At 45.7% G+C, this 27,938-nt stretch overlaps 1 protein-coding gene across 1 annotated transcript; it reads right to left on the bottom strand.

Moving 5' to 3' along the window:
* Nucleotides 1-179: 179 nt before the first annotated feature.
* On the bottom strand, nt 180-24,045 carry EIF4EBP2 (eukaryotic translation initiation factor 4E binding protein 2). The gene is made up of 3 exons (XM_042907913.1): nt 23,723-24,045; nt 6,947-7,132; nt 180-6,034 (listed from the first exon to the last, which is right to left on the bottom strand). Exons 1-3 carry the CDS (start codon nt 23,865-23,867, stop codon nt 6,003-6,005), a joined length of 363 nt encoding a protein of 120 aa, XP_042763847.1. The 5' UTR covers nt 23,868-24,045; the 3' UTR covers nt 180-6,002.
* Between the last annotated feature and the right edge of the window lie 3,893 nt (nt 24,046-27,938).

The following is a 27,938-nucleotide window of genomic DNA, read 5'->3' as shown; positions in this document are numbered from 1 at the left end:
GGCGGGAAGAGGTGGGCTCCGTCTCCAGGGGAAGGAAAGGCACTGGCTCACAGTACTCAGGGACTCGGACACAGCCACCAGGGGCAGGATGGCTAACAGGTACAACTCATCCTTATCTCGAGTGATCCTCCCCCACCCTCCTGGTTTCAAGTAAAAGTTACCCTCGGCTCGGGTTTGGGTTTTTCTGTTTTGCTTTTAAAGATTTAGATGGAGAGGAGGGGTGGGGTACCCTGGGTGCAAGAATGGGTATCCTGTGCTAGATTCAGGGAATTGTCTCGGGAGTGTCCAGGAATTTGGGGTTTAAGCACCCGCAAGAGCTCCCTTTGGAATTTCAGCGCGGCCACATGATTATCAAGCATTGCAGCAACTGTCAGCTTCCCGCTCTTAGAAAGGTAGCAGAGTTAAGAACTCAAGGCCCCCAGGAACTGTGTTTCATCTCGGCAATGCTTCGCCCTGGCCCTCCATTCAGTATGATGGTATGCCAGAGCTGCGGGCAGAGGGTAAGCAAAGAGAAACCAAAGACCATCTGAACAGGGACTTGAGACTTCCTAAATCTACCTTTGCCAAAAGGTATGAACTTCCAGGACCGGCCCAGAGACAGAAATTTAAATTCCAGAGGATGGGCAAGGTGACGTGAATGATTTTTTGAAAAAATAAGTTTGTATCCATCTCCCTCGAGTAGTCGGTAAGAAATTTCTCTGAGCTAGCCTCAAGGAAACTTCAGAGCTCAACCGGAAAATCCTTACTAGAACAGGAAACGCCCCTGGGGTATAAGCATTCAAAAGAATTCTGACCCAATTGCCTCAAGATCTGATTTTGTCCTTTATTAAAAGCCCAGAGCTAAAGGAACGGGGATGGGCGTGTGTGTGTGTGTGTGTGTGTGTGTGTGTGTGTGTGTGTGTGTGGTAACCACACCCCCTTCAAAGTCTAGACAGCAATTGCCCTTCCAAAGAAACAATGCTTTTTTAAAATGAGTATTACCCTGTCCCAGATGTCATGGGTGGGTAGGTGATTGGGTTTTCGCAGATTAGTCAACAGCTGTTGTGCCCGTAGTCCAGAAACCTGCCTAGAGGGGAAATTTCTGACCCAGACGGAGACGCAGTGGACCTCCTCTCTCCAGGAGAATGCAAAGGGCCAAGGGTCCTGGCTTCCAGCAGCCAAGACGCCTGACACCCCACCAAATATCCAAGAAGGGGAGAATGGGTAGAGAGTCTGGTTCTGGGACACGACTGCCAACATGATGAGCCCCTCGTACCAGCTGGCTTGACCCAACAGAGGCACTCAGCGTGTGCTGGCTGAACGATGGGACTCTGGGGGTGAATCCCACTCATGCAGCAGGCTGCGGGCTAATGGGAACGTCTGACCTGAGGTTGGAGCGTCCCAAAGAGCCGGTAACCCGAACAACAAAGAATAAAAGACCATCTATTCTGAATCCACCTCAAAATCAGAAGGAAAAACACAACTCATCTGAAAGTGCTGTGAAGAGGAATTCCTTACTTGGGGAGGAAGTACCCTTTTTCTGACAGCTGCCTCGGCAGCAGTGCCTCTGGTTCAAGTTCACGCTAAAACCAAGCAGGGCTAAAGAAAACGCCGGGGAAGAGGCGGGGCCTAAAGCCGGACAAGAATGTGCATCTCGAAGAGGTCTGAAATCTCTACAGTGTGGCTGGACGCGGGTGCCAGAAACACAGCAGACATTCACTAAGAATGTGTTCAACTGACTAGCCTCGTCTAAGCTTCTCTCACAGGTGAAGACAGGGTCAGTTCTCTTTAAGAACACATTCCCCTCAGGAAGCCCAGGACGAGGTGGGCGCACATGTCAGAGAAAACCGGATTTGAGAGGAGCAATCAAGCACCGCCAGACATCTCTAATTCCCAGATGTTCTGACTTCACTGGAGAAGTGGCTTCTTGGGTGAGAGAGCCAACCCCAACCTGTTCCAGCTGGTACGGCTGCAAAGACCGGGTGCCAGGCACAGACTCTCACAGGGACCTGGCTTCCAGATGCTATCATCTATTTCACCCTGAATCTGAACCGTTAAGCTTTTTACCCAGCCCGGTAACCCAACATCTGACTCCCATTTCCTCCTCTTGCTTACCAACCCTGACTCCAATGAAGTCAGCTTTAGGGGCTCCGCTAGGAGGATCCAATTCCCTTTGGCAGTTCCTGGCTACGGGAGATACCAGGAAGTGGTATGGAGTCTCAGAGTCACCGAGCCTGGGACTCGTCATGATGCATTGTCACGCTGCTGGTCATTAGGCAAATGTATGGCTCTTTATTCTCCCGGGAGATGTCATTTCTTGTCACTCTTAAAGCCAGCAGGTGGCTTTGGGGAAAGAGAGAGTGTCCACCTTCTAGCCAGGAGACATAGTAGCAGCATCGCTCTTGGTGTGTTACCTAGTTTAACCAACACCCCCCGTCGGACTGATTTTATCCTCTGTCGGGGGTAAGGTGGTTTTAAGGTACATCCTCAAATTCTTCGCTACTGCCCCATTCCTAGGTGGGGTGTAATTCCCGGCCCCTTGAATGCAGGCCGGACTTCGGAGCCTGCTTCTAAGGAACAGAATCAGGAAGAGGTGCTGGTGTGTGCTTTCAGAGACGTCACGAAAGGCACTGCAGACTCCCTCCCTGGGAGACTTACCCTCTCCCTGGGACCCCCTGCTCAGGGGAAGCCAGCCCCTGTGGTGCGAGGACACGCACGCTGCCCTACTGAGACACCCCTGTGGAGGGAACCCAGGCTTCCTACCAACAGCCACAAAGAGAGCGGAGCAGTGGCCTCTCCGGCCCCAGATGACTGCAGACCCTACCAACATCTTGCCTGCAACTTCCTGAGACCCTGTGCCGGAACCGTCCCGCTCAGCCGCTTCCCAATTCCTAACTCCAGAAGCTGACAGGTAATGTTTGCTCTCTTAAGACTCACAGTTTGGGAATAATCTGTTATACGGCAACAGAGAATGAAGACAGGTGGAAGGACAAACACGAAGGCCACTGCTCTACAATGTGCTCTTGAGAATGTGAGCGAGTGGGGATCTCGGCAAACCGTACCAGAAGGAAGCCAGACCAAGACAATGGGCGTCTCCTGGTGGAATCTGGAGGAACAAGGTCATTTCTCATTAAGATGGACTGTCCCCAAAGCACAGAAACACGGTTTCCTCATAAGGGCAACAAATGATCACCAAGATTTTAAGAACCATCTCATTCAAATGGTACCCTCAGGGGACTCCCTCCCCGAGGGACAGATTATTCATTCTTCTGGATCTGGCTTGCCCTGAAAATCATTCTATGAGGCCCGGCACAAAGGCGCCATCTGTTACAAGTTACTCTGTTGCCTTGTGAAATTATCTTTAAAATGCAGACTCACGGAGGTTAAGGTATCTCTCCTAGTAGTGGCCTCCAGGAGAGAATTGCACCAAGCAGTAAGGAACTCCTTGCAGAGAGGGACTAAAGGACTGGGCCGCTGCTCTATTATACAGCTGCTAGAAAAATGGCCTTCGATTAGGGAGCTATGCGCAGAGATTCCCCAGAATGGCCAAAAAGGGGAAAATGGCACCTTGATATTACCCAAGCTGGCATGTTGTCAAGGCACTCCCCGCTGCTCAGCAAGGAGGCCGGGTTTTTATGTGCAGCAATAAAGATCAAGAAGGGGGCGCTCTTCTGCTCGTGGTCCAACCAGCCTAGCGGGAGCTGGAGCCAGGTTCCACGGATGCCAAAGTCAGCTATGAAGAATGAGAAGCCTTATTCCCAAGGAATCATGCTCCTAGGGGACAAAGGGGTCCTGAGCAAACTTCCCATGCAAACTGCAGTGCAACTGAAGTTTTTCCAAGAGTAGGTAAAGTGAAATTTGGAGTTTAATTAAAATCAGAACAGGGATACATTAAACAAACAAACAAACAAACAAAAAATACTTTTCTGATCATCAATTTTTGAGACTGAGAAGCATCCCCCCCAATTTTGGAGATCCAGCTTATTCCTGAGAGACATCAACCATCGCAAAAGGTTCACTCTTTGAACTATTCACATTTTGTAGTAAAAAACCAGAACAAAGTTCCTCAGACATCCTTCCTCTCTTCTGTCTAAAATGTGTTTGTTAACAGGGTCTTTTCATAGTTCGAAAGGAAAACAAACAGCTTTCTTTCTTAGGCAATTGGCCTGTTATTCTCACTCTGGGATGTGATCTCTTCAGAGGGCTCAGGATACCACACGTAACCAGAAGTTCCCAGGACACCAGTGGCTACTTTCCTGGTGGTTCTTTGAGGGGACGGAGGCGTTAGTCTTTCTACGAGGGGGTCACTCTCCCGGGATCACCATGCCAGTCAATAGTGAGGAGAGCGGGACAGGGAGGACAGGGAATGAAAAAGCAAAGGGTGAGGGAAAAGAATGAGGCTTTCATTAACAACCCACGGCAAGGAGAATGGTCCAGTTTTACAAACCACCCACTACAAACTGCAAACATGCACACCCAAAACTAGAGGGAGAAGCAAAGAGCTCGTCAGGAACTGGGGTAGACAGAGGAGGGTGACACGGAACAGCAGACTCGCCTGTGGACATCTCTCACCTTCCTAACACTGGAAGATGTGTAATTAAAAAGTTGCTGTTCAAAACTGTATTGAAAACATATCTAAAAATAGGTCTGTAGTCATCTTAAAAATAAAAGACCCCTCCTCAGATAAGAGGAGTGAGATCTTATCAGATACCAACACTTGAGGTATCTTTGATGTATATCTGAAAAATGGCCTGGCAGAGAACAAGGTGGGAGGGAGGGCAGGAAGCGGGGAAAGAGAGGGACGGTTCCGAGTGCGATGGGGAAGGCAAGAGAACCGGGGAGGGGGGGGGGGGTGGGGACACACTTTTAAGCCCATGCTCATCTATCCCAGCAGCCTAAGCAGGTCCACAGAGAAAAACAGTTTCGTTCTTTTCTAAGAGCATTCTGAAAGTCACCTTTTAAACTCAAAACATAAGAAACTGCAATCAGAGACAGCAAACATCACAACGCTCAGTGGACTGAAAAGCAAGGACAACTGAGACCAAGCACCCCCGGGGTTCTCCACGCTCCCAAGGTCATTCTTCGGTGTCACCCAGTGGAACACCATGACCAGGCCTTCCCCAGAGCACCTGTGTCACTTGGACAGGCCTGTTCCAGGAGCGACAGAACCACTCGGGCGGCTCAGAGACAAGAGGACCGTGGGCAAGGGGAAAGCCAGCAGGGAGGCAGGACAGGAGGAGAGCCCCGCTGCTCACCAAGGACGCCCTTCTCAGGTAGAGCTCAAACCTTTCTGCACCAATGTGCTAAGCGAAGGCCTGGGAAGCTGAACTCGACTCTCAAAGACACAAGACACTCCTGCCAGAGGAAGGTGGGGAAGCGGGCCTCCAAACGGCACCACACAGGGATGCTACCAGAACGCACAGGCTGTGCTCTGCCCCTAAGGACGAACACCTCAAGGTAAAAGGGAGAGCGCGCCCTTCTCGTTTATCATTTCCCTCTGGTGGCTGTGAAGACCGAAAACCCAGATTCTTGCAGCTCTGAACCACAGATGGGAGACACGGAGGGCAGATAGAGGGTTAGAACATGCATAATGCTGAGCCCAGCAAACCTATCACTTCCCCAGTCTTCCCAGGCAGGCAATTGTTGGTAGGCTGATACTTGATTTGGGATTAAAAGAAGAAAGAGGGGGCTGGGGGAGGGAGGAGAGGTTTTCTCAACAGTAAAATGACCACGGAAGCCAGAGTTGAACTGCTTTCCTCTGTGGGCTGCTTAGGTCTAGGGAAATATGCCAAGGACCTTGGAGCAAACTTGACTACCTGGGAAGGGGGACGGGAAACGGAGAGGAAATAGTCAGATGAAGCTCATCTTTGCATCATTTGGCACCCAGAGGAAGGAAGAGGGGGACGCGGGGGCTGTGACGCTTGCCGACACCGCCCCTCCTGTCTGCTGGTTGTTGGTCCTCTGGGCCCCATCCGGTGACACAGCCTCGGTGCTGCCGCTTTTCTTCCGATCCTGCAGGGCACTCAGATGTCCATCTCAAACTGAGCGTCATCCCCTAGTTAGAATCAAGACAAAGTTTAGCACAAAAAGGAAAAGCCAGGCAGCTCTGTCTTTTCTCTGCACGTGGGTCAAAAAATAATCCAAACGCTCCCATTCTCTGCTGCCTTAAAACAATTATTTGTTTGCTTTGGCTGGGCATTTTAATTTGGGAGGGGCAAAAGTGGCAGTCGGGGCCCCTGGGTAGCGGTTAAGCATCCGACTCCTGGTTTCCCCTTAGGTCATGATCTCACGGTTCGTGGGATCGAGCCCTGAGTCAGGCTGATCGCTGACAGCATGGAGCTCGCTTGGATTCTCTCTCTCCCTCTTTCTCTGCCCCTCCACCACGCGCCTGCTCTCTTCCGTGGTCTCTCTCAAAATACTTAAAACTGAAAAAACAACAAAAAAAGACTGGCAGTCGAACCACCCACAAGGAGGAGCATCTGGGGAAAAAAAATGCAAGTGAAAATCTGCCTCCGTCTGCAAGTGGCAGTCCTAGAAAATGGGGGAAACAAACCATATTGTTTCCCCTGGCACCACAAAAAGGACATTCTTCTTGTAAGCAACGGGTCTATTTCTGGGAGGCAATAGAAAAGGAACCTATTCGATTCTGTTTTCTGTGTGTTACTCCCAGTCCAATACAGCCCAGGCTAGGAAGTACTTGAGACCTGGTTTCATGACTCATCTTAAGGATTTACTATTCCCTGGTTTTGGATTTCCCGCCGCCCTCGGGTTAGATTTGCTTATGATTTAGAACACAGGATTTCCAGAACATTTCAATGAGCCTTGCTGATGGGAGCGGAGAACCTGAGAGACACATGAATGAATGTCAATTGTAACTGAGGCCTCGACAACTGTTCAACCCACAGCCGAATGACATTTGAGTTCCCAAGCGTACCCTCTTGGTCCCCCAAAACCAGCACTCTCTTACCAACTGCCTGCTTCCTGTCATGATTGTTCAAGTTGTTCAAATTGTTTACTTCTACTTTGGAGTCTTCGATTAAGGTGCCAGGGCTGGTGACCCCTGGGATATTGGGCAGATGGCAGGGCGGGGTCTGAGCCATGGGAGAATTGCGACGATCCAACAGAAACTTTCGATCATAAATGATTCGCGTTCCTGGAAAACAAGGTTGAAGAGTCTGAAACGAATTAAGGGGTTCTCAACAGATAATATTCCCCAGGAATTTATTTTAAATTCCATCCAAACCTAGGCCTTGAGGGTTCACAGTTCAAGCAAACAGGCTAAGTTCTCCCCTCCCTGCCTGGGCCCAGGCTCCTTTGCCACTCATCTTTCAAGGCTCAGCCCCAACATTGCTACCTTTACAAAAAAAAAACCTTGAAAAAAAACATTCTGCCCCCAACCTACTCAATACATATCACCTATCATAAATGTCCAGTTTATCGATTTGCCTCTGTAAAGACTGGGACTTCCTTAACCCAGGGCTAAGTCTTATTTCTACCTGACCTAGGTCCTGCCACGAAGAGTTTTTTTTTAGCTTACTTTTATTTATTTTGAGAAAGATACAGAGAGACAGCTGGGGAGGGGCAGAGTGAGAAGGAGACAGAATCCCAAGCAGGCTCCCTGCTGTCAGCGCAGAGCCCGACGCAGGGCTTGAACACACGAACTGTGAGATCGTGACCTGAGCCGAAATCAAGAGTCAGACACTTAACCAACTGAGCCACACAGGCGCCCCCTAGAAAGTTTCAAATGAAGTAATAAATAAGTATGTGAAAAAAAAAAATCACCAACAGATAGATAGCTGCCTGTAAGTTAAAGGCTTTCTAAAGGCACTGAGGCCAACATTCTTCCCAGACTGAGCTATGGTAGAAGCTAGAAGGGGCAGCCCGTCTCTACTTTACAAAACAATCTGCGTACCAAGTGCCACCAGAGTGTTTCACAACAGTTCCGAGGAGTGCATTTGACCTGACGAACAGTTAAGAAAACCTGCTGCTGCTGTTTCTTCTGTCATGGTCTTCCCAAGGTACTAATGGCCAGAAATAAGATCTAAAGCTAAGCAACAGGGGCACCTGGGTGGCTCAGCTGGTTGAGTGTCCGACTTCAGTTCAGGTCATGATCTTACGGTTCGTGAGTCGGAGCCCCACGTCAGGCTCTGTGCTGACAGCTCAGAGCCTGGAGCCTGCTGCCGATTCTATGTCTCCCTCTCTCTGCCCCTTCCCCGCTGGTGGCCTCTCTCACTCTCTCTCTCTCTCTCTCAAAAATAAATAAACATTAAGAAATAATAATAAAATAAAATAAAAGTAAACAACAACTTAGAGGAGCCTGATGTTGGCTTAAGGTAGTGGATGCCTGGGGCTCTGCTGCTGACTCTGAGTACAGCTGGCTCAGTGATAAAGAACTTGGCCACCATTTAGCGATGTCTGCTGAAGGCGGGAGGGGAGAAGGGGGGGATGGCAGCCACGCGCACCCGCCACCCCTGCCTACGGAACAAAGGGAAGTGAAGGCATCTTGCTCACACCAGGCTTAAATCCAGAGAAGAAAACGGTTCGGGCATCTACATTAAAAGCAATATTATATGAAAATGAGATTGTGTACCAAGTCATCCATTTAAAGAGGTAGAATGTAAACACTACCTGCTGCTCAATGCTTTTAAATTCTCAAGTGAAAATACTCCCGTCATAATAATGAGAGTCTGATTCAGGCAGATTTCCTCAAACAACACGTGACAGCTACGTCCCAGGAAACAGAAGAACAAATAAAACAGCTAACACATCTACCTGAAATGTGAGGAAGCAGGTAGGAAAAAGCAAGGCATTTATTGCAAGAGGAACGGAAACTCTGGACAGTGTTTCCAAAGAAGGAAGGAGACGAACATTTAAATCTAAAGAAATGATACCAACATTACGCTAAAGGGCTGGAAAAGGAACTGCAAACTCAGTGGTTTTCCTGGGATTCAAATCTGTGGTAGTGCCACGACAACACTTTCATGCAAATGCCAGGAAGTCATTTCTTTTCAACTAGATGGAAAATAAGAGTCACACTAAATGGCTTCGAGGTGAGAAAGTGGCCAGGAGAGACTCTACCTGCAATTTGCCCCCCTATCCTTCCTTTTACAACCAGAATCAAGTGCTAATAAACATATTCTCCTCTCCATAATACTACAACACCTGTCACAGGAAAGAATGACTAGGTGTCTCAGGATGGAAATGTTCTCTGATGGGCACCCATCAGCAGCACAGGTAGGCATCTTAAAACAAAACCTTTAAGGCTTTCAAACCAACTCCAAAGGGTATCAATTTTGTTTTTACTACCTAGTTCCGTTAAAACTACACTGCACAAATAATCATATCTACAGCTTATAAGAGGCGAAAATAAAGTATCTAGCTCCCAGCCTCTACCTGATAAAGTACTCAGAAAAATGCCGTGCCGTATTTGGAACCTATTAGGACGGTCTTTTTTGCAAGTAACTGCATCGGAATCTTCTGGCAAGCTTGTTAAAAAAGATTCTATCTGAATCGGAATTCTTAGGGATTAGAATCTGGAAATCTGTATTTTAAAAAATTTTTTAAATGTTTATTTATTTTTGAGAGAGAGACAGCGTGAGCGGGAGAGGGGCAGAGAGAGAAGGAGACCCAGAATTCCAAGCAGGCTCCTGGCTCTGAGCTGTCAGCACAGAGTCTGATGCCGGGCTCAAACTCACAAATTGCCGGATCATGACCAGAGCCAAAGTCGGACGCTTAACCGACTGAGCCACCCAGGTGCCCCTGGAAATCTGTATTTTTAAGTTCCCCAGGCCATTCTTCTGTTCACTAAAGTGAAGAACACGGCTTCAGGGGCACCGGGCTGGCTCAGTCAGTGGAGGATGAAACTCTTGGTCTTGGGGTTGTGAGTTCAAGCCCTCTATTAGGTGTAGAGATTACTTTTAAACTAAAATCCTAGGGACACCTGGGTGGCTCAGTCGGTTAGCATCTGACTTCAGTTCAGGTCAAGATCTCACAGTTTGTGGGTTCGAGCCCCCACGTTGGGCTCTGTGCTGCCAGCTCAGAGCCTGGAGCCTGCTTTGGATTCCGTGTCTCCCTCTCTCTCTGCTCCGCCCTCACTGGTGCTCTCACTCTCTCTCAAAAATAAAAATAAATAAATAATCCTTAAAAAAAAAAAAAAAAAAGAACCCATCTTCAACCTTCTACCAAGAGCCTAGTAACAGTGATCCGAGAATAGATGAAATACTAAAGAAGTACGAGGAATTAGGAGGAGAATGATGAAAGGGCCTATCGAGGTCACCCCGACAGGTGAAGCCGAGACCCAGAGAGTGACTTAATGGAGTTCACAGCAAACCAGAGGCAAAACTGGAACTGAGCCCATGGTCTCCAGACTCCCAGGGCAGCCCTCTTGCCGCTCGGCCCCAGTCTCTGGGCCGCCCAGAGTGGGGGCCACACCGTCCGAAGCGAAAGCAGTGGGAAGGTAACTGCCGCTTCCCTATAGACAACAGGGCGACAGTAGATGGTGCGAGTTTACACAGCAGACCCCACCCGGCCTGCCCTAAGCACGGCTTTTCCAGAGGGAAGAGTGGGATGCCGGGGGGGGGGGGGGGGGGGGTTACTGCCCCCTCAGGAGTGTGACAGAGATGGGCAGAGGTGGCTTCTGGGTTTTCTTTTTGGTCTTCTAGTTTGCCAAGGCCTGAGTACTTACGTTATTTGATAAATTAGTTAATCCGGTTTTGTGTACATAACAGAAATAAACAGTTTTGAAGGTCCCATAGTCTAAGAAGTCTATTTCAGAATAGTAAACAGGGACTTGCAGACTACTGTAATAAAGGAGGTGCTGGAGAGGATAACCTCTGAAGGACGGCAAGGCACAACCCAGGTCAACAGCTCTAATTACCCTAAGTGCTTTTTTTGTTTTGTTTTTTTTGTTTTTAGTTTACTCACTTATCTTTGACAGCGAGCGAGCAGCGGAGAGGCAGAGACAGAGGGAAAGAGAGGATCCCAAGCAGGCTCCACACTGTCCGTGCAGAGCCTGACTCGGGGGCTCAAACTTACAAACCATGAGATCATGACCTGAGCCAAAAATCAAGACTCAAGAGGCTTAACTGACCGAGCCACCCAGGCACCCCTGGTTCTTTCATTTTTTTTTTTTTTTAATTTTTTTTTTTTTTTTTAACGTTTATTTATTTTTGGGACAGAGAGAGACAGAGCATGAACGGGGGAGGGGCAGAGAGAGAGGGAGAGACAGAATCGGAAACAGGCTCCAGGCTCTGAGCCATCAGCCCAGAGCCCGACGCGGGGCTCGAACTCACGGTCCGCGAGATCGTGACCTGAGCTGAAGTCGGACGCTCAACCGACTGAGCCACCTAGGCGCCCCGGTTCTTTCATTTTTAAGGCTCCACGAGATCAGCAAAGGCTGCAAACTTCAAAAAGGAAGTCTCCGAGTCCTAGAGGGGGCTAGAATCAACCTCCTATTTTTACTCACAGGATGACTGAGACACAAAGGCCCGCAGCCCAAGCGCGGCAGGAATCCCACCACAAACCCAAACCCAGCAGAGCAGCTTTGCATACGCCTCGCTCCAACCTTGGAAGAATACCCGGAAAAGTTGGAAATCCCTGGTTCCTGGTTTAACGAAGACACATGTCTTACGTCCCATCTCAAATATAAATTCAGGACAAGGACAGCAAAAATTTACCTTCAACCCTCTTTGCTTTGAAAAAAATAAGAACTATAGTAACACCTTAAAAAGGCATCTGGAAATGATGAGGAGTCATTCTGGATGGCAGAACACTTAGCTCAACTTTCAACAAGTGAATAATGTGAATTATTTTAGATGGCAATTTTCTGTGTACAGATTTAAAACTTTTTACCACCTTAAACAGAAATCAATCCAAGCCTTTCTTGGTGAAGTGGGGTCGTGGGCGTGAAGATCACTTCATAAACTGCGCTGTGGCCCACGAAGTCTCTGGGCTCATGCGCCTTATCTGCCTTCCACTGCACAGCCACACCAGCGCCCCTTCCCTCATCTGTAGTCCCTCCCTCACTGTTAGGCCTCTGAACTGCCTTTTTCCCTCCAAATCTCAGTCAGCTCAGGCTGCACAACAAAATACCACAGACTGGGCGGCTTAAACAGAGAGTCATTTTCGCACTTCTTGAGAAGTCCAAGATCAACATGCCAGCCAAGGTCTGTTTCTGCTGAGAGCTCTCCCCTGGGTGTGTGGACAACCACATTTTCATTGTGCCCTCAGATGGGGCAGGGTGGGGGAGCAAGCTCCCTGGGGCCTCTTCTTACATGGGCACTGATCCCATCACGAGGGCCTCGCGACCTTATCTAAACCTAATTACTTCCCTTGGCCCCATCTGCAAATATCATCACCTGGAGGTTAGGACGTCAGCATATGAACTTGGAAAAGGGGGCACACCCTCTATACCCATCCTAACTCGATGCTTCTAACCTTGTAGGGCCTTTGAAATCAGCGATATGCTTACTAGAAGGCTATGTAAAATAAAAGCAAACAGGCTGAGGGGGGCCCGATGGCTTTCCAATGAAAGGGACGGAGCTTTAGTGGATGGACTTTACACATTTGCTGTGTCACCTCCACTTTTGTTCACAGCTAGGTTTCCAAAGAGTGAGATTTCACTGTGAGATGTTCTTCGACTAACAGTCAACTTGCAAGTTGGAACAAGATTATTCTTATTTCTGTAGTACGCCAAGCTTGGAAACTCTGGGGAGGAGATGGCAAAAAAAAAAAAAGCACAGGATAAAAGCAAGCTTTATATTTCTAAATTATATACTGGCAATAACCCATGCTTTAAAGAACTGTAATTGGACCAACGAGGAAATAAGTAGTAGAGATTCTAAGATAAACTTTGAAGAACTTCTAAGACCTTGCAGAGATGAGAAAATACATTTTTTTGCAGCTTTACTGAGCTATAATTCACATACAATGCATTTCAAGTATATAAGTTTTTAGTGTATTCACAGAATTGTGCAACCATCACCACAATTTTAGAAGACTGCAATCATCCCAGCAAGATAACCCGTAGACACATGTAGTAATCCTTCCCCATTGTCCTCTGACCTCTACAGCCCTAGGCAACCGCTGTTTTCTGTCTCTCCAGATTTGCCCATTCCGGACTTTTCGTATAAATGGAATTAGACAGTGTGTGATCTTCTGTGACTGCTTCTTTTAGTTGCATATGTTTTCAAGGTCCGTCCTTGTTTAGCATTTATCAACACTTCACTTCTTTCTATAGCCGAACAATACTCCCTTACATGTATATATCACATTTTGTCCAGGAATCAGTTGCTGGGCAACTGGGTTGCTTCGACTTTGAATAATGCTGCCATAAGCATACACCTACATGTCTTCGTGTGGACGTGTTTTAATTTGTCTCGGGTATATACCTAAGAGTAGAATTGCTGGATCATGTGGTTAACTGTTTAATCTTTTAGGAACCATCAGACTGTTCCAAAGTGGCTCTACCATTTTTACATTCCCACCAGCAGTGAGCGAGGGTTCCAATGTGTACACACTGCAGGCAACGCTTGCTATCTTTTTTATTATAGCTATCTTTTGGGTATGAAGTGGTATCTCATTGTGGTTTTTTTTTAAGTTTTTATTTAAGTTCCAATTAAGATGCAGTGTAAAATTAGCTTCAGGCGTACAATGCAGTGAGCCAATACTTCCATACATCATCCTGTGCTCATCCCAAGTGTCCTCGATCTCCATCACCTATTTCACCCATCCCCCCACCAACCTTCTCTGCGGCAGCCATCAGTTCTCCATAGTTAAGAGTCTGTTTCTTGATTTGCCTCCCCACCCCAGCCCCATCCCCGCCTTTGCTCATTTGTTTTCTTTCTTAAATTTCACTGTGGTTTGATTTTATTTATATTTCCCTGATGGATAATGGTGTTGAGCACCTTTTCATATGCCTCTCGGCCATTCTGATGTACAATGTCTACTCAGATCCTTTGCCCATTTTTTAGTGGGTTGTCTGTTTACTATTAAGAGTTTTTTATATCCATGAATACAAGTCCCATATCGATCTATGATTTGCAAATATTTTCTCCTATTCCGTGCATTGCCTTTTCACTTCCTTGATATTCTTTGAAGCACAAAAGTTTTTAACTTTGATGCAAGTCTGATTTATACCCTTTTCTTCTGTTGTGTTTTTGGTGCCACGCCGAAGAAACTATTTGCTAATCAAGGTCATGATGATTTGTGCCTATGTTTTTTTCTAAACGTTTTATAGTTTTAGCTCTTAATACATTTAGGTCTTTCAGCTGTGGGATCAAGTTTTTGTGTGTGGATATCCAGTTGTACCCAGTAATATTTGTTGAAAAGACGATTTTTCCCCCGTTTAATTGTTTTGGCATCCTTGTCAAAGACCAATTGGTCATTAATTGTGACAGTTCATTTCTGGACTCCCAATTCTATTCCACTGATCTATGTTTATCCCTATGGCAGTGTCACACTGTCTTGATCTGTAGTAATTTCAAAATGTGAGTCTTCCAACTTTTTCTTTTTTTGAAATTGGGCTATTTTAGGTCTCTTAAATATTAACTTTTGGGTCAGCTTGTCACTTATGCGAAGAAGCCAGCTGGGATTGTGATGGGATTGTGCTGAACGTGTAGATCAATTTGGGAAGCACAGTCACCTTAACAATGTTGTCTTCTGATCCATGAAGGTAAAACGGCCTTCCATCTATTTAGGGCTTCTTTAATTTCTTTCAAGAATGTTTTGTAGTTTCCACAGTGTCAGTGTTGTGGTCTTTTCATTAAATTAAAATCCTACACATTTTATTTTTATGTTGTTAGAAACGGAATTGTTTTCATTTTTGTATTGTCCATCAAAAGGGTACGGAAATACACTGGTTTCTGTATACCAATCTTATAGCCTGTAACCTTGTTAAACTCAATGAGTTCTAAGTGGATCTAGTTGTTTAGTGGATTCCTAAAATACATTTGATTTTGAATGCAAACAAAGCGAATTAATTCAGAAGAGACGACACCCTGAAGAACTGGAGTCTTAAGTGATGCCATTAATATTCTCAAATATGACCAGGGAAAATAGAAGTACAGAAGCAAAGAATTTTAAGTGCTTGAATTCTAGATCGCGGCTAGTTTAATTGTAGCAGATATAGAGCAAAAATGAGGAATCAGGCTGTCAGTGGGTAGCTAAGGATCTATGGTGTGATTTAAAAGCACCTGATCATTCAAAAAACCAAAACTATTCAAAGAAAAACATTAAGACTCAATTATGAATAAAATGGCAAGAAAAAAAAAACCCTTTGTTTCCTTTGTCACATGTTGTGTTTACCACGAGATTGTATTTTTTCCAAGAAACAAACTAAAAAACCTAAACTACTCAAGGTCTCTCATACGTGTCCCATGCAGAGGCATACAGTTTTCTGAAGCAAGAAATTCCTGGTAATTCACATTTCACCCAAACTACCTGCCACATTTATGTCAGGCCAATTTATTGTCAACCAGTCAGGCCACAAGTGACTAGAAATGAGTTAATCCTGAATTCCTGAAGAAGGAAAACAAAAGACCACACAAGAAATTCAGACCTTGAATATAACATTTTTTTAATGTTTATTTTTAAGAGAGAGAAAGACAGGGAGCACGAGCAAGGAGGAGCAGAGAGAGAATTCCAAGCAAGCTCTACACTGTAACACAGAGCCTGATGCAGGGCTCAAACTCATAACTGCAAGATCACGACCCGAGCCCAAAATCCAGTTAGATGCCTAACCGATGGAGCCACCCAGATGCCCCTTGAATACACCATTTTAAAACGGGGCATGATTCTGATCAACTGATGGGAGTGTTAAAAAAAAAAAAAAAAAAAGTATCTATTTCACCTTGACCATGGACGTTTTTCCTTCTGGTGAGTTTTCTCCGTTTCCTTTTCTATGAAAATAATCACACCCCTTGGTTTTATATGGAAAACTTAAGAACCAAAATATCATATATGGTATACACAGCTTTTAATGATTATAATCAAACTATAATAAAAGTGAAGCAAAATAAACACAGGAGAGTATACAAATGTTACAGGCCCTGATATTGCAAAAATTATGAAAAAGTTGACCTATCAGGGGAAGGAGAGGCAGGACGGATGGTATAATTTCATATAGTGGAGAGCTAAATTGACAGATCGAGACACGGAGGTTTGGACTCCATTGTTTTGCACTTTAAATAAAGGCAGCTACCAGAGGAACCAGAACCAATAATACAATTTACAAAAGTTGGTAGATGGAGAGGAGGGGAAATGAGAGGTAGAAAGTAATGAAAATGTTCGTCTTTCGTAACAGGGAGTCAGAGGTATTATCGAAGGTTAACCAAGAAACTGGCACACATATGTATGGCAACAGTGATAACCAACAGAAGCACTATACACAGAAACTGTTGAAAGTAGTTGTCTACTGGCATTTTACTTTGGATTTTAGGTGCTTCTGTTTTAATTTTTATTTTTCTGTTTTATTTTTTAACTATGCATATAATACCTCGTTCTTCATGTTTGTACTTCAGAACAAACAGGAACGTTTCGATCTAGGTTAACATTAGATATTTATAAATTTTCTTCATCCCTTGATGACCAGTTACTAGGATAAATCTGATACCTTACCCATTACTTTCTAGATGCTGACATTACTAGGAAAACATGAGAGTAAAACGGCAGAGTTCCTTTGGCGGAGAACAGAAAGGCGGGGGGGGGGGCACTTCTACCCTTTGATCTAAAAACTAGTGATTTTCAAGGGGCAAGGAACAAGAAAGCCAAAGAAAGAGACCCAAAATTACACTTGCCAAGATGGTTAGGTACATAAACAAGGTCATTCAAGCCTAAGGGTCTCTTTCAAGACCGAGTAACTTAGTTTAAGTAATTAATCCAGGCATTATGCTATAAACATCCAAGAAATTGTATTAACTTCAAATTAAACCACCTAGAGAAGGCCCATTGTAATGCGGTTAACTGACAGAGTAGTAGTTACTGTACTTTCACAGAGTCCCCATCATAAAATTCTGTTCAACTAAGGCTGCTTGCTGTATTAGAATTAAGCATCCACTCATGCAAAATGACAACTCAGAACAAGAAACATCAAGTAACTTGCCCAAATCGCATAGCTTGACTAAGCTGGTGACAAAATCTTCCAAAGGCTGAGATGGACCTACACCTCCATACAACAGTGTCTCAAGGAGGAAGGGACAAGGACTCAAACAGGGTGTCCCTCGGGGGATTTTTTTCTACATCCAAGAGAAAATCTTTCTCAGCAAACCCTTAGCAGATTTGCCCCTACATCTCATTTGGCCAGAACTGGGTCAGATGCATACCAGACGAGACACTGGGGGAAGCCATGACTGGTAGCCATGGTGCATGTCCTGGGGCTTGGCACACTGCCACTCTATAAAAAAAAAAATGTCTGTTTAAACCTCTGTTCTTCAGGGAGGCTCTGGATGAAAAGACAGACTCCTAAAACGCTCTATGCCAGATAACCCGGAGGAAACTAAAAGCTGCTCAAGCCAGCATCCTCCAGGTATGCTGATGATGGCCAAACCACATTCAGTGTGTGCAAACAAGTCCCTAAAGGGATAATAAAATCAAGAGAGGGACAATTTTTTACATCAACAGAAGGCACAACTGGAGCCTCAGGATCTTGTAACTTAGTATGACCAAAGTATTATGGCTAATGGGACACATCTAAGATGTGTGAAAAGCCAATCCTACTATCCTTTAACTCCAAGTCTCAATAAGTGGGAGCAAAGATTTTCAAGATATTGTCAAAGGATGGCTCCCGGCCCAATCACTTAGGACATGGTCATCACAGAACACACGCCCAAGGCTGAAAGTTGATAATGACTATGCTCCTATCCTGAAGGCCTCGTGTTAGAAGAGGCCTTAGAGATCATCTGGCAAAAGCCTGTCATTTTCGACATGAAGCAACTAATATCCAGAGAAGTTAAAAGTATTTGTGAAAGGACACACAGTGACACAGGGCTCAGGAGACCAACACAAATAAGCTAGCGTGCTAAGCAACTCTGGTGTTCTTGAGTCTCAGCTGCAACATGAGTTGGAAAGATGATCTTTTTAGCTAGTAACAGGTCCAAAACGGTATACGAACCACAAGCTAATCTTAAATAAGTGCCAAATGATTTTAAGTCTGTCTAGCCTTGACCATCAGAAAATCCGGGTCAAAATAAAGTACATCAAATATGCAAAAATCCTCAATCACATATTAGCACAACAAATTTAGCTACATACGGAAAGGGCTATATACCATGACCAAGTGGGATTTATCCCAGGAATACGAGGCTGGTTTAACATCCAAAAATTGACATAACACATCATGTCAACAGAATAAAAAACAAAATCACACAATCAACTCAAAAGGTGAAAAAAAATATGCATTTGACAAAATTCAACCCCCTTTCATGACAGGAATAGTCAACAGACTAGGCATAAAAGGGAACTTCCTCAATCTGATGAAGGGTATCTACGAAACTCCCCAGCTAACCTCTTATCTAATGGTGAAAGACTAGATGTTTTCTCTCTAACACTGAGAACAAGTCAAGGGTGTCCGCACTATCTTGCCACTTCTGTTCAACATTGTACTGAAAGTTCTAGCCAGAGCAATTAGGCAAGAAAAAAATAAAAGGCATCCAGATAGACAAGGAATCAGTATTTACAGATGACATGAGCTTGTCTACAGAGAATCCCATGTAATCTACAAGAACTGAATTGTATTTTCCAGTCAATCTGTCCTTGCTCGCTAAGGTTTTTACTTTCTTAAACTACTCGATGAAATGAAGAGCTCCTGTTTGTCAGGGCATTCATCCTAAAGATACGAAAGATTATTTACTTAGACGTAAACACTCAGATATCTGAGCTTTTGGCTTCAAGCTACAGCCTGAGAACAGGTGAAGGGGCCCTTCAAATACTAGTCACCCTTGGGATGGACAGCTGTCGGGTGTTAAAACTCAGGTTCTAAGGGACCTTCACAAAACAAAGTTCCATGATGAACAAATCTGAAAATGGAAGTCTAGGCCTTACCTATTCAGTAAGCTGAATGGCCGCAATTCTCAACTGCCTTTTATTATAAATTACTGAAGTAGCGAAAATCTTTTAAACGTTAGTGTTTTCATCCAAATACTTGGAAGCCAAGAAAAACGTCTGCCACTCACCAACAAACTATTCTCCTGCTCAGGCTGTCTTCCTCTCCAACCAGATGGGCTAGCCTACTGCACGTTAACTGTACCACGTCTGACCCGCAAATCTACACACACACACACACACACACACACACACACACACACACACACAGACACGTGATCAAGCCAACGCTGTGGCCAAACCATGCAAGACCCCTCTTATAAAATTGTCTTTAGGACTCCAGTCCTACAAGTCTTTTGTAGTAACCCCGCTAGTGCCGGTTTACAGATTCGTCACTTGGCCCTCTTCCTACTGCCCACAACAGGCCTCAGCGGAACTGAAGGAGCTGTGCACAGCGCCTTCGTGCATGCTACCCTATTAACTTGTTAAGAGCTATCCTCCCTGGTCAGACCGCTTCTGGCTTAGGACAGACATTGCTATAGGCCTTCAGGATGCAGACTGCTGCCTCCCCCACAGGCTCAGAATTCAGTCCTGCGGGAGCCGAAATGCACAACATAAAAACTGAAGTACATCTTCCTTAGTATATGGTTTGGCAGCTGATGAATACGAGACTACAGCTGAATCGCCCACAGAATGACAAATATGTTAATAATTAGCATTATTCTGAGATGAGTAAATGCCATCTTCCTCAAACACAAGGCAGAGAGACTGAACGCCTTTCATTATGTTTTTCATGTACTTCTCAAGTGTAAGAATGAAGTTCTTTGGTTAATAATGAAGCTAGAGAGCCAAGTAAGTACAGTTGTTGGTTTAGAAGTTTTTGGCCTAGAATAAACCCAAGCCAAGGTCACAGACAGTCAGATACTGGCCTTCCTTCCCCAAATCTACACACAACTCCATTCGTCTCCCAAGAAACAAACCAGATGAAAACTTATGACTCCCACCCAATACTCTTATTTTATTATAGCTCACTCCAAGTGGATTATTTTCCCTTCTTCCTACCTTCTCCTGTATTTCCAGACCTTCCAATGGCCTTCAGGTAATTCTGCCTCAATGAACCAATCACAGCAACTCTCCAGCTGGCAGAGAGGAAGCCCAGCAGCGCGAACAAGATTTTAGACCATCAGTTAGTTCCCCTCTGGTGCTCTTGTTATGGCAACAGCACTTTTCCACAGCTGATGAGGATGTTATGCAGGAAAAGAAAGGCAGAAAGAAAGGCTAAAAAGAGTTCTCTATGTTTCTGCTCATTTCCCAGAGCACAACACTCCCAGAGGGAGAAATTTCAGAACTTACGAAAGCATTAGCTCCCTTCCAGCTAAGCAAAGTGTTATAAAAGTGAAGACAACTACGGTAACTTTCCCTTCCATTGGGGCTAGATGTAGTGTCTCAAAGGAAGAACCAAATATCATTCTCACTCCTCCACAGGCAGATAAAACAAAATAAAATCCAAGGGCATTTTTGTTTTGGCCTTGAATTTACTTAAAAATTGTCCTCCTTAACAATGAGAAAAGGTACTCTTCCAGCAATTTGAGAAACCCAAAGGTCACAGAGCAAGTTGTGTTTCCACCCACCTCTCATTTCCCAAACCACAGGAAGGCAATTGTGAGAAACCTTTTCAAGGATAAGCTGTATCCTCTGATTCCCAATGAATAAAGGACTCTCAAAGAAGGAGAAATTGTAAGTTCACCGTGTTGTGAATGTCCCTGCCCAGTCTGATCTTTGAGGGCATTCAGCACATCAACTGTTATCCTGGAATGCTCCAACATGTGTATGACACTCCAGAAGGTCTCCAGAAGTTTGAGACAGGACATGCTAATCCCCTTCCTTCCCACTAAATAGAGATCGCCAATACAAACCTACTATCATTTTTCTCAATGTTTTCACATGTTAGCACTTGATTCTATACATCTTTTGTTCTAGAACGAAAAATCTTATCACTCCCCAACCCCCTTCAAGATTTTATGATCATTCAGAGCAAGGACTGCATTTCCTACTTTTGTCTGTGGTCCTCTTTTGTGCAAAGCACTGCACTAAGCCCACAAAACTCATTTAAGATACCTAACCACATTAATTCAGGTGCCTGGAAGAGACCAAATAACCAACTATCTTACCCTGGTTCAATTACATGGTGGGAGAGAGAGGAATGTAACAAGAGAGATGAACAAACCTTCAGAGGATGGGAAAATTTCCAAAGGGGGTAAATTTAATTAGTAAGTACTGTACATCTAAACAGCACTGAGTTAATAGGTGATTAAATCCAATCCCAACAGTGCTATATCCTATAAACACATTATGTAAGTCTTTGTGTTAAAAATCCAAAGAAGGGGCGCCTGGATGGCTGAGTCAGTTAAGTGTCCGACTCTTGATTTCGTCGCAGGTCATGATCTCACGGCATCAGATTGAGCCCCCGAGTCAGGCTCCTCGCTGGGCAAGAAGCCTGCTTACGATTCTCTCTCTCTCCCTCTGCCCCTATAGACGCGTTCTCTTCAAAAAACAAACAACAAACATCCAAAGATTACAACCTGCTCTACCAACGAATACAAGTTCAATATGATAAATAAGCCAAGATGACAAGTATTTAAATGAGACAAAAAAAAAAACTGTGGGTATCGAAACTATCTGGAGACAGGCTAAGTGATATTCGAGAAAACAGTAGTGGCTGTGTAAGTTGGGAGGAAGGGTAAATGAATCAGTATTTCTGGCGGACTCTTTCCAAGCATTTTAGGAACTAATCCAGACTATGAGACAGGCTTCTATCTTTAAAGCAATTCTTAAGGACTATGCCCTTATTTTTAAAAACATGGTAGCTTGGTTGGTTGAAATACGCCCAAAGGGTGCCCCCTCTGTAAGTCTTCCTTCAGGGGAAAAATGATTAATATATAGCTAAAAGTTTAGTTCCTCTCCCACATAACTAATAGCTGAGTGCAGTTGTTACCATGACATATGTTCTCAACTGCTGAAGGCACAGGCATTTACTGACAAATAGCACAAAGAATTCTGCAAGAAGCCATATATCTCTATCACCTTGGAAAACAATACCCATTTCTTAAAAGCTGTCAGTTCAAGTTCAGGACAACTCTATCTGGAGCAGAAACTGGTCTGCAAAAATCTTTCAGGATCAAAAAAGCAAGACCTCAGCACGCCCAGGGGCTGGCCTTGAACACATCGGGTCAGGAGAGAGGGTTCTCCAATGAGGCAAGTGGCCTCGCCAAGTCAGCTGACTGGCCTGCAAAGTTAAGACTTCTTTACTCCACACATATTGAGGAACTCCTCCTGTTTGGGTCATTTTAAAGTCTTCCATGCCCCCCTCTCCCCCCACAGTGGCCTGGATGGATTCCTCAGTAGAGCGCTCTTCCTAGATTTTTATCCCTTGTTGTTGGCAAGGTCTTCCTACTCTATGGGCCTTGCTATTGTGCAACCAATCCAAGGATCGCCCAGGCCTAACTGCACCGGGTTGGTTGTAGTACAGCTGGTGAGCCGGCCCACGGGAACGAAGCTAGCAATCTCCTAGGGCAGGGGCTGCAGCAAAGTTCAACCCTCTCGAGAGGCCACGCCATCACCAAAAGAAGGCAAAGTTCCGAAGTTAAACTGAAGCGCCATTCCCTTCAATAAGGTCCCACGAGATCGCTCTCTAGTCTCCTCCTCCCTCTGGAGAACAGCCCAGTCAGGGTACAGACAACCTTTGAGCTCCCTTTTCCCGTGACCAATTCAACATGCTTCACCTCTACCCCAGTGTTCTTCCTTGTAAACAGTTCCTGGTCATACTTCGAAAAGCAATGCTCAGGAAACTCTACCTGCACTGCCCTTGCCCAGGGTCAAGCAATCCCATCGATCCGAATGCCCTTCCTGACAATGCCCTCTTCGTCTACCCCCAAAAGCGTCACCGCCAAAACCCTACCGTTAGGGCTGCCAGTGCTCCACTACCCCCTTGGCTATTACTTGAGTTATTCTTTAGCATTCTCTCATTCTCCCCCCCTAGCCTGGGGACTCCCCTCCCACCCCCCTCCGCGGGGCCTCGTCCAGCAAGTAAACAATGCTGTCAAAGCAGGATAACGCTGGGCGAGGCGTCCAAACACTGCATTCCAGCCTCCTCCCGCTGTTCTAAAAGCAGCAAAACAAGTCATCTCAGGGTCCCAGGAGCGAATTACTCTGCCCAACTTCCTTTCTAAAAAAGCCCGGGAGAGAGCTCCAAAACCAAGTCCTGGTGTGCACAAATGCACAATATGCAAGAAGCAGAGGCAATGCAGGGTGAGAGCAAGGCCAACTATACACGAGTTTGCCCAGGAGGAGGCAGAGAGGGGGGAGAAAACTGGGTCGAGCGCGTAAAGCTGCCACGAAGCGGGAACAAGGGCTTTTTTCACCGCCCCCCCCCCCGCCCCCAGCGACGGGAGAGCCACGTTCTCAGAGTCGGCGGCGCTGAATCGAGTTGCAGCCAAGAGATAATGCGAAGTTAAGGTTCCCGAAAGCAGTCTCCCGGGGGCTTCCGCGGAGCTGGGGCGGGGGGGGGGGGGGTTGGGGGACTCCGGTAGAGCTGCGGTGGCCGAGGTGGCCCAGCGTGGACACGCCCTGAGTTAAAGGCCCGCGGCGGGAGAGCGGCGGAAGAAACCGGCTGCAGGCTCGGGGCCGCGGCTGGGCGGCCGGCGCTCACCTCCCGGCGTGGTGGAGAAGAGCGTCCCCCCGGGCGTGGTGCAATAGTCATGAGGTAGCTGCGCGGCGTCGCTGATGGGCACGGTGCGGGTGGGGATGGCGCGGCTCTGGCTGGGCTGGTGGCCGCTGCCGGAGGACGAGGACATGGCTCTGGGCGCGGGCTCTCGGGCTTTGTCCGGCGGGCGGGCGGGCAGGCGGCTGCGGCGGCGGCGGCGGCTGGGGGCCGGGGCTGCTCGGGCTGCTCCGGCGAGCGGAAGGGCGGGCGGGGCTGGGCGCGCTCCGCTAGCTCCTCGCTCGCTTCCTCTCGCTCCCTCGTCCCGCTCCGCTCCCGCCGCCGCCCTCTCAGCCGCCGCCGCCGCCGCCGCCCGATCCTCCGGCCTCCGCCAGCAGCCTCAGCAGCAGCAGCAGCGGCAGCAGCGGCGACGACGACGACCGGAAGCGGGCGAAGGCGGGAGCCAGAGGGAGTTCGGGGAAGCGGATCGGCGGAGGTGACGTCGCGGGGGGCGGGGCGAGGCGGCGAGGGGCGGGGCGGGCGAGGGGGCGGGGCGAGGGCGAGGAGGGACCGAAGACAGGCGAGCCGGACGCAAGTGGGTGGGAATCTGCGCGAAGTGTTTGGCAGCAGCTCGAAGGTCGGCCCGGAAAACTTAGGTGTTGTTTGTTGTTGTTGTTGTTTTGTTTTGTTTCAAATTGCCAGTCAACACTACTTTACTTGAGCCAACTTCTGTTTTCTAGCCACGTAAACAAAAGTGTAAGTTTACTTTTAATTGCTTCGTATTAAATATAGACAATGCCCGCACTATGTATTAGGAAAAAAATCAGAGCTGGAAGGTTAAGTACTGTCTCCCAGTTTCCCAATTTCCCTTTCCCGGGTAAACCATTGGTACCAGCTGTGTACTTGTGAATCCTTCCAGAGACAGCCCTTACACACACACATAATGCAACATATAAACATTAACAAAAGAAAAATTAATAATTCTCCGTGTCGCAAGGATTATTATTATGTTAGAGAGAAAGGAACCGAAGCACAGAGAAAGGTTGAGAACACGAGGTACCTGAAAAATCTAGATTTGGGACGCCATTCTTTCCTCTAGGGGTTCTCAAACTTTTCAGTCTCAAAGTTTACATTCCTAAGAATTATTGAGGATCCTGAAGAGCTTTTGTGTGTGTGGATTATATCTGTTTATAATTGCTATATTAGAAATTAAAACTGAGAATTTTTTAAATGTTCATTAGTTTATAAAATAATGTCATTACATGTTAACATGACACGTTTATTTAAAAAATTCTATTTTCCGAAACAAAAAGACATCACTGAGAAGCGTGGCATTGTTTTACTTTTTGGCAAACATTTTAATGTGTGTTCCATAGAAGTCAGCTGGAGCCTCACATCTGTTTCTGTACTCAAACTGTTGTGATGTATTATTTTGATTCAAGTCTGTGAAGGAAACCCAGACTCCTACAAGTATGTACTTAAAAAGAGGAAACTTCACAGAACCTTGGAAGGGGTTTCAGGGACCCCCAAAATTCCAGACCACTCTTTGAGGACTGTTGCTCTAGGCAGCATTGTCTCTACCCGCAACATATCCAAGATGGAATTGAAAAGAGAATCATGACTACCACCAAATATCCTACCATCATTCCGTTTTGCCAATAAGGAAATTGAAGCTACAAGATATTAAGTGTTTAGCCAGAGGAAAACAGCTACCACCTCACTACTGAGAGAGCCAAACGGTTGCTTAGTAAAGATGGAAACAAACAAACTTACATAGTGGAGCAAATACTGTGATTGGTGGTCAGGTTGGGCCAGAGCATGACATGGAACCAATTTTGTGGTGAGTGTCCAAGAATTCAGGAAGAAGAACCTTTGACGGTCCCCAGGGTTGGAGGGGACTGAGCTCAACCTTGGAAGTTCTATGGCTTTGCCTATGTCAAGGAAGGAGGCACTTTCCAGGGGAAAGAAAAGGTGGGATACTCGTTTACATCTGTGTAAAACAAAGTGTGTGATTACAGCGTGCATCCCTCCTTGATCTCGCTTTTGATGATAGATACTGGGATGTTCTGAGATGAACAGGGAGATCTTTCTGGCCAAAGATTGGGTTGGAATATGGAATGAAATGAAGTAAATAAGGTTGACACCAGGGTTCAATTTTGAAATTGCAGAGACAGGGAAGTATCACCTGTTTTTTAATTCATCTTGACAGGCAGCCTGGAGTGCAGGAAGGAGCTCTTCCATTAACAACTGTGTGACCCCAGGCAAGGTAGTCACACTCTCTGGGCCTCATTCATATTAACACCTTTACCTCACTGAGTAGTCCTGTGAGCGAAGCATATAAGGTGTTTAACAAATAATTGTCTCCTGGGAAGGTCGTATTGAAATTAATGGAGGTTTATTATTTTCCTCTTGGGAGCTCCCGTGTCTTCGTTCCCCACATGGAAGGTATCATAGCCACCTGTCCTGATTTCAGAAACCCCACAAAACTGCTTTCGTGGGGCTTTTGAAATGAAACGTGTGTGTGTGTGCACGTGGTTGTGTGTGCGCATGAATGGCTAGATATTATCACCTCTAGAATACCCTAAAAAAAACACACACACACACACAAACCCTCAACTAATTTTTTCACACCCTTTCGAAAAACTTGCCCTTTTTTGTGTGTAACAGCTTTATTGAGATATAATAGTTTACCATAAAATTCAGCCCTTTAAAGCTGATTCAGTGGTTTTTAGTATAGTCACAAAATCATTCACCTATCATCACCACTGTCTAACGTCGGAACATTTTTGCACCCCAAAAAGATATCCAGGATGCATTAGCGGTCGCTCATATTTACCTCCAACCTCCTCAGCCCTAGGCAATCACTACGGTATCACTACTAGGTTTCCCTATTGGGACATTTCATATAAATGAAATCAGAGATCATGTAGCCTTTTGCAACTGGTTTCTTCCATTTAGCGTGTTTGAAAAAAAAAATTTGTTGTCAATGTTTATTTGTTTTTGACAGAGAGAGAAAGAGAAGGAGCATGAGCGGGGGAGGGGCAGAGAGCGAGGGAGACACAGAATCCGAAGCAGGCTCCAGGCTCGGAGCCCTCAGCACAAAGCCCGATGCTGGGCTCGAACTCACAGACCGCGAGATGGTGACCTGAGCCGAAGTCGGACGCTCAACCGACTGAGCCACCCAGGTGCCCCTTTAGCATGTTTTTAAAGTTCAACTTTGGGTAGCATATATCAGTACTTTGTTCCTTCTTTTTTTAGACTCTTTTTTTTAAAATGTTTATTTATTTTTGAGAGAGTGGCAAGAAGGGGAGAGGCAGAGAGAGGGGAACAGAGGATTTAAAGTGTGCTCTGCACTAACAGCAATGAGCCTGATGCGGGGATTGAACTCATGAACCCTGAGATCATGACCTGAGCCGAAGTTGGATGCTCAACCGACTGAGCCTTCCAGGTGCCCCAGTACTTTGTTCTTTTTAATGACTGATACTGTTCCGTTGCATGGATATACCTTCCACATTTTGTTTATCCATTCATGAGTTGATGGAAATTTAGTTTGTTTCGATTTGGGGGCTGTTAGGATCACACTGCTATGAACATTTGTGTGCAAGTTTCGTGTGAGTATATGTTTTCAATTCTCTTGGGTGTACACCCAGGAATGGAATTGCGGGCTCATATTTTAACTCTAGACGTAACCATCTGGGGAACTGCCAGGCTGTTTTCCAGAGTGGCTGTACCATTTCACATTCCCACCAACGATGTATGAAGGTTCCAATTTCTCCACATCTTTGCCAATACTTGTTATTATCTGTCTTCTTGATTATAGCCATCCCAGTGGGTGTGAAGAGGTATCTTATTATGGTTTTGATTTGCATTTCCCTGGTGACTAATGACGTTGAGCATCTTTTCATGTTCCTATTGATGCTCCAAAGTATATCTGCTTTGGGGAAATATCTCTTCATATAATTTGGCCATTTTAAAATTGGGTCGTCTTTTTATTGAATTTTACATGTTCTTTATAAACATTCCCAAAACTGCAACCTTATCAGACAGATGATTTGCAAATAATTTCTCTCATTCTGTGGGTTCTTTTCACTTTTTTTTGATGGTTTCCTTGGAAGCACAAAAGTTGTTAATTTCAGTAAAGTCCTATTTATTGATTTTTTTCCCCCTTTAGTTGCTTGTGCATTTGGTTTCCTAAGAAACCATTGCTTAATCCAAGACCACAAAA

This window comes from Panthera leo, chromosome D2 (genome assembly GCF_018350215.1).
Source record: "Panthera leo isolate Ple1 chromosome D2, P.leo_Ple1_pat1.1, whole genome shotgun sequence".
NCBI lineage: Eukaryota > Metazoa > Chordata > Mammalia > Carnivora > Felidae > Panthera > Panthera leo.
This window is presented reverse-complemented; position numbering and strand designations above follow the sequence as displayed.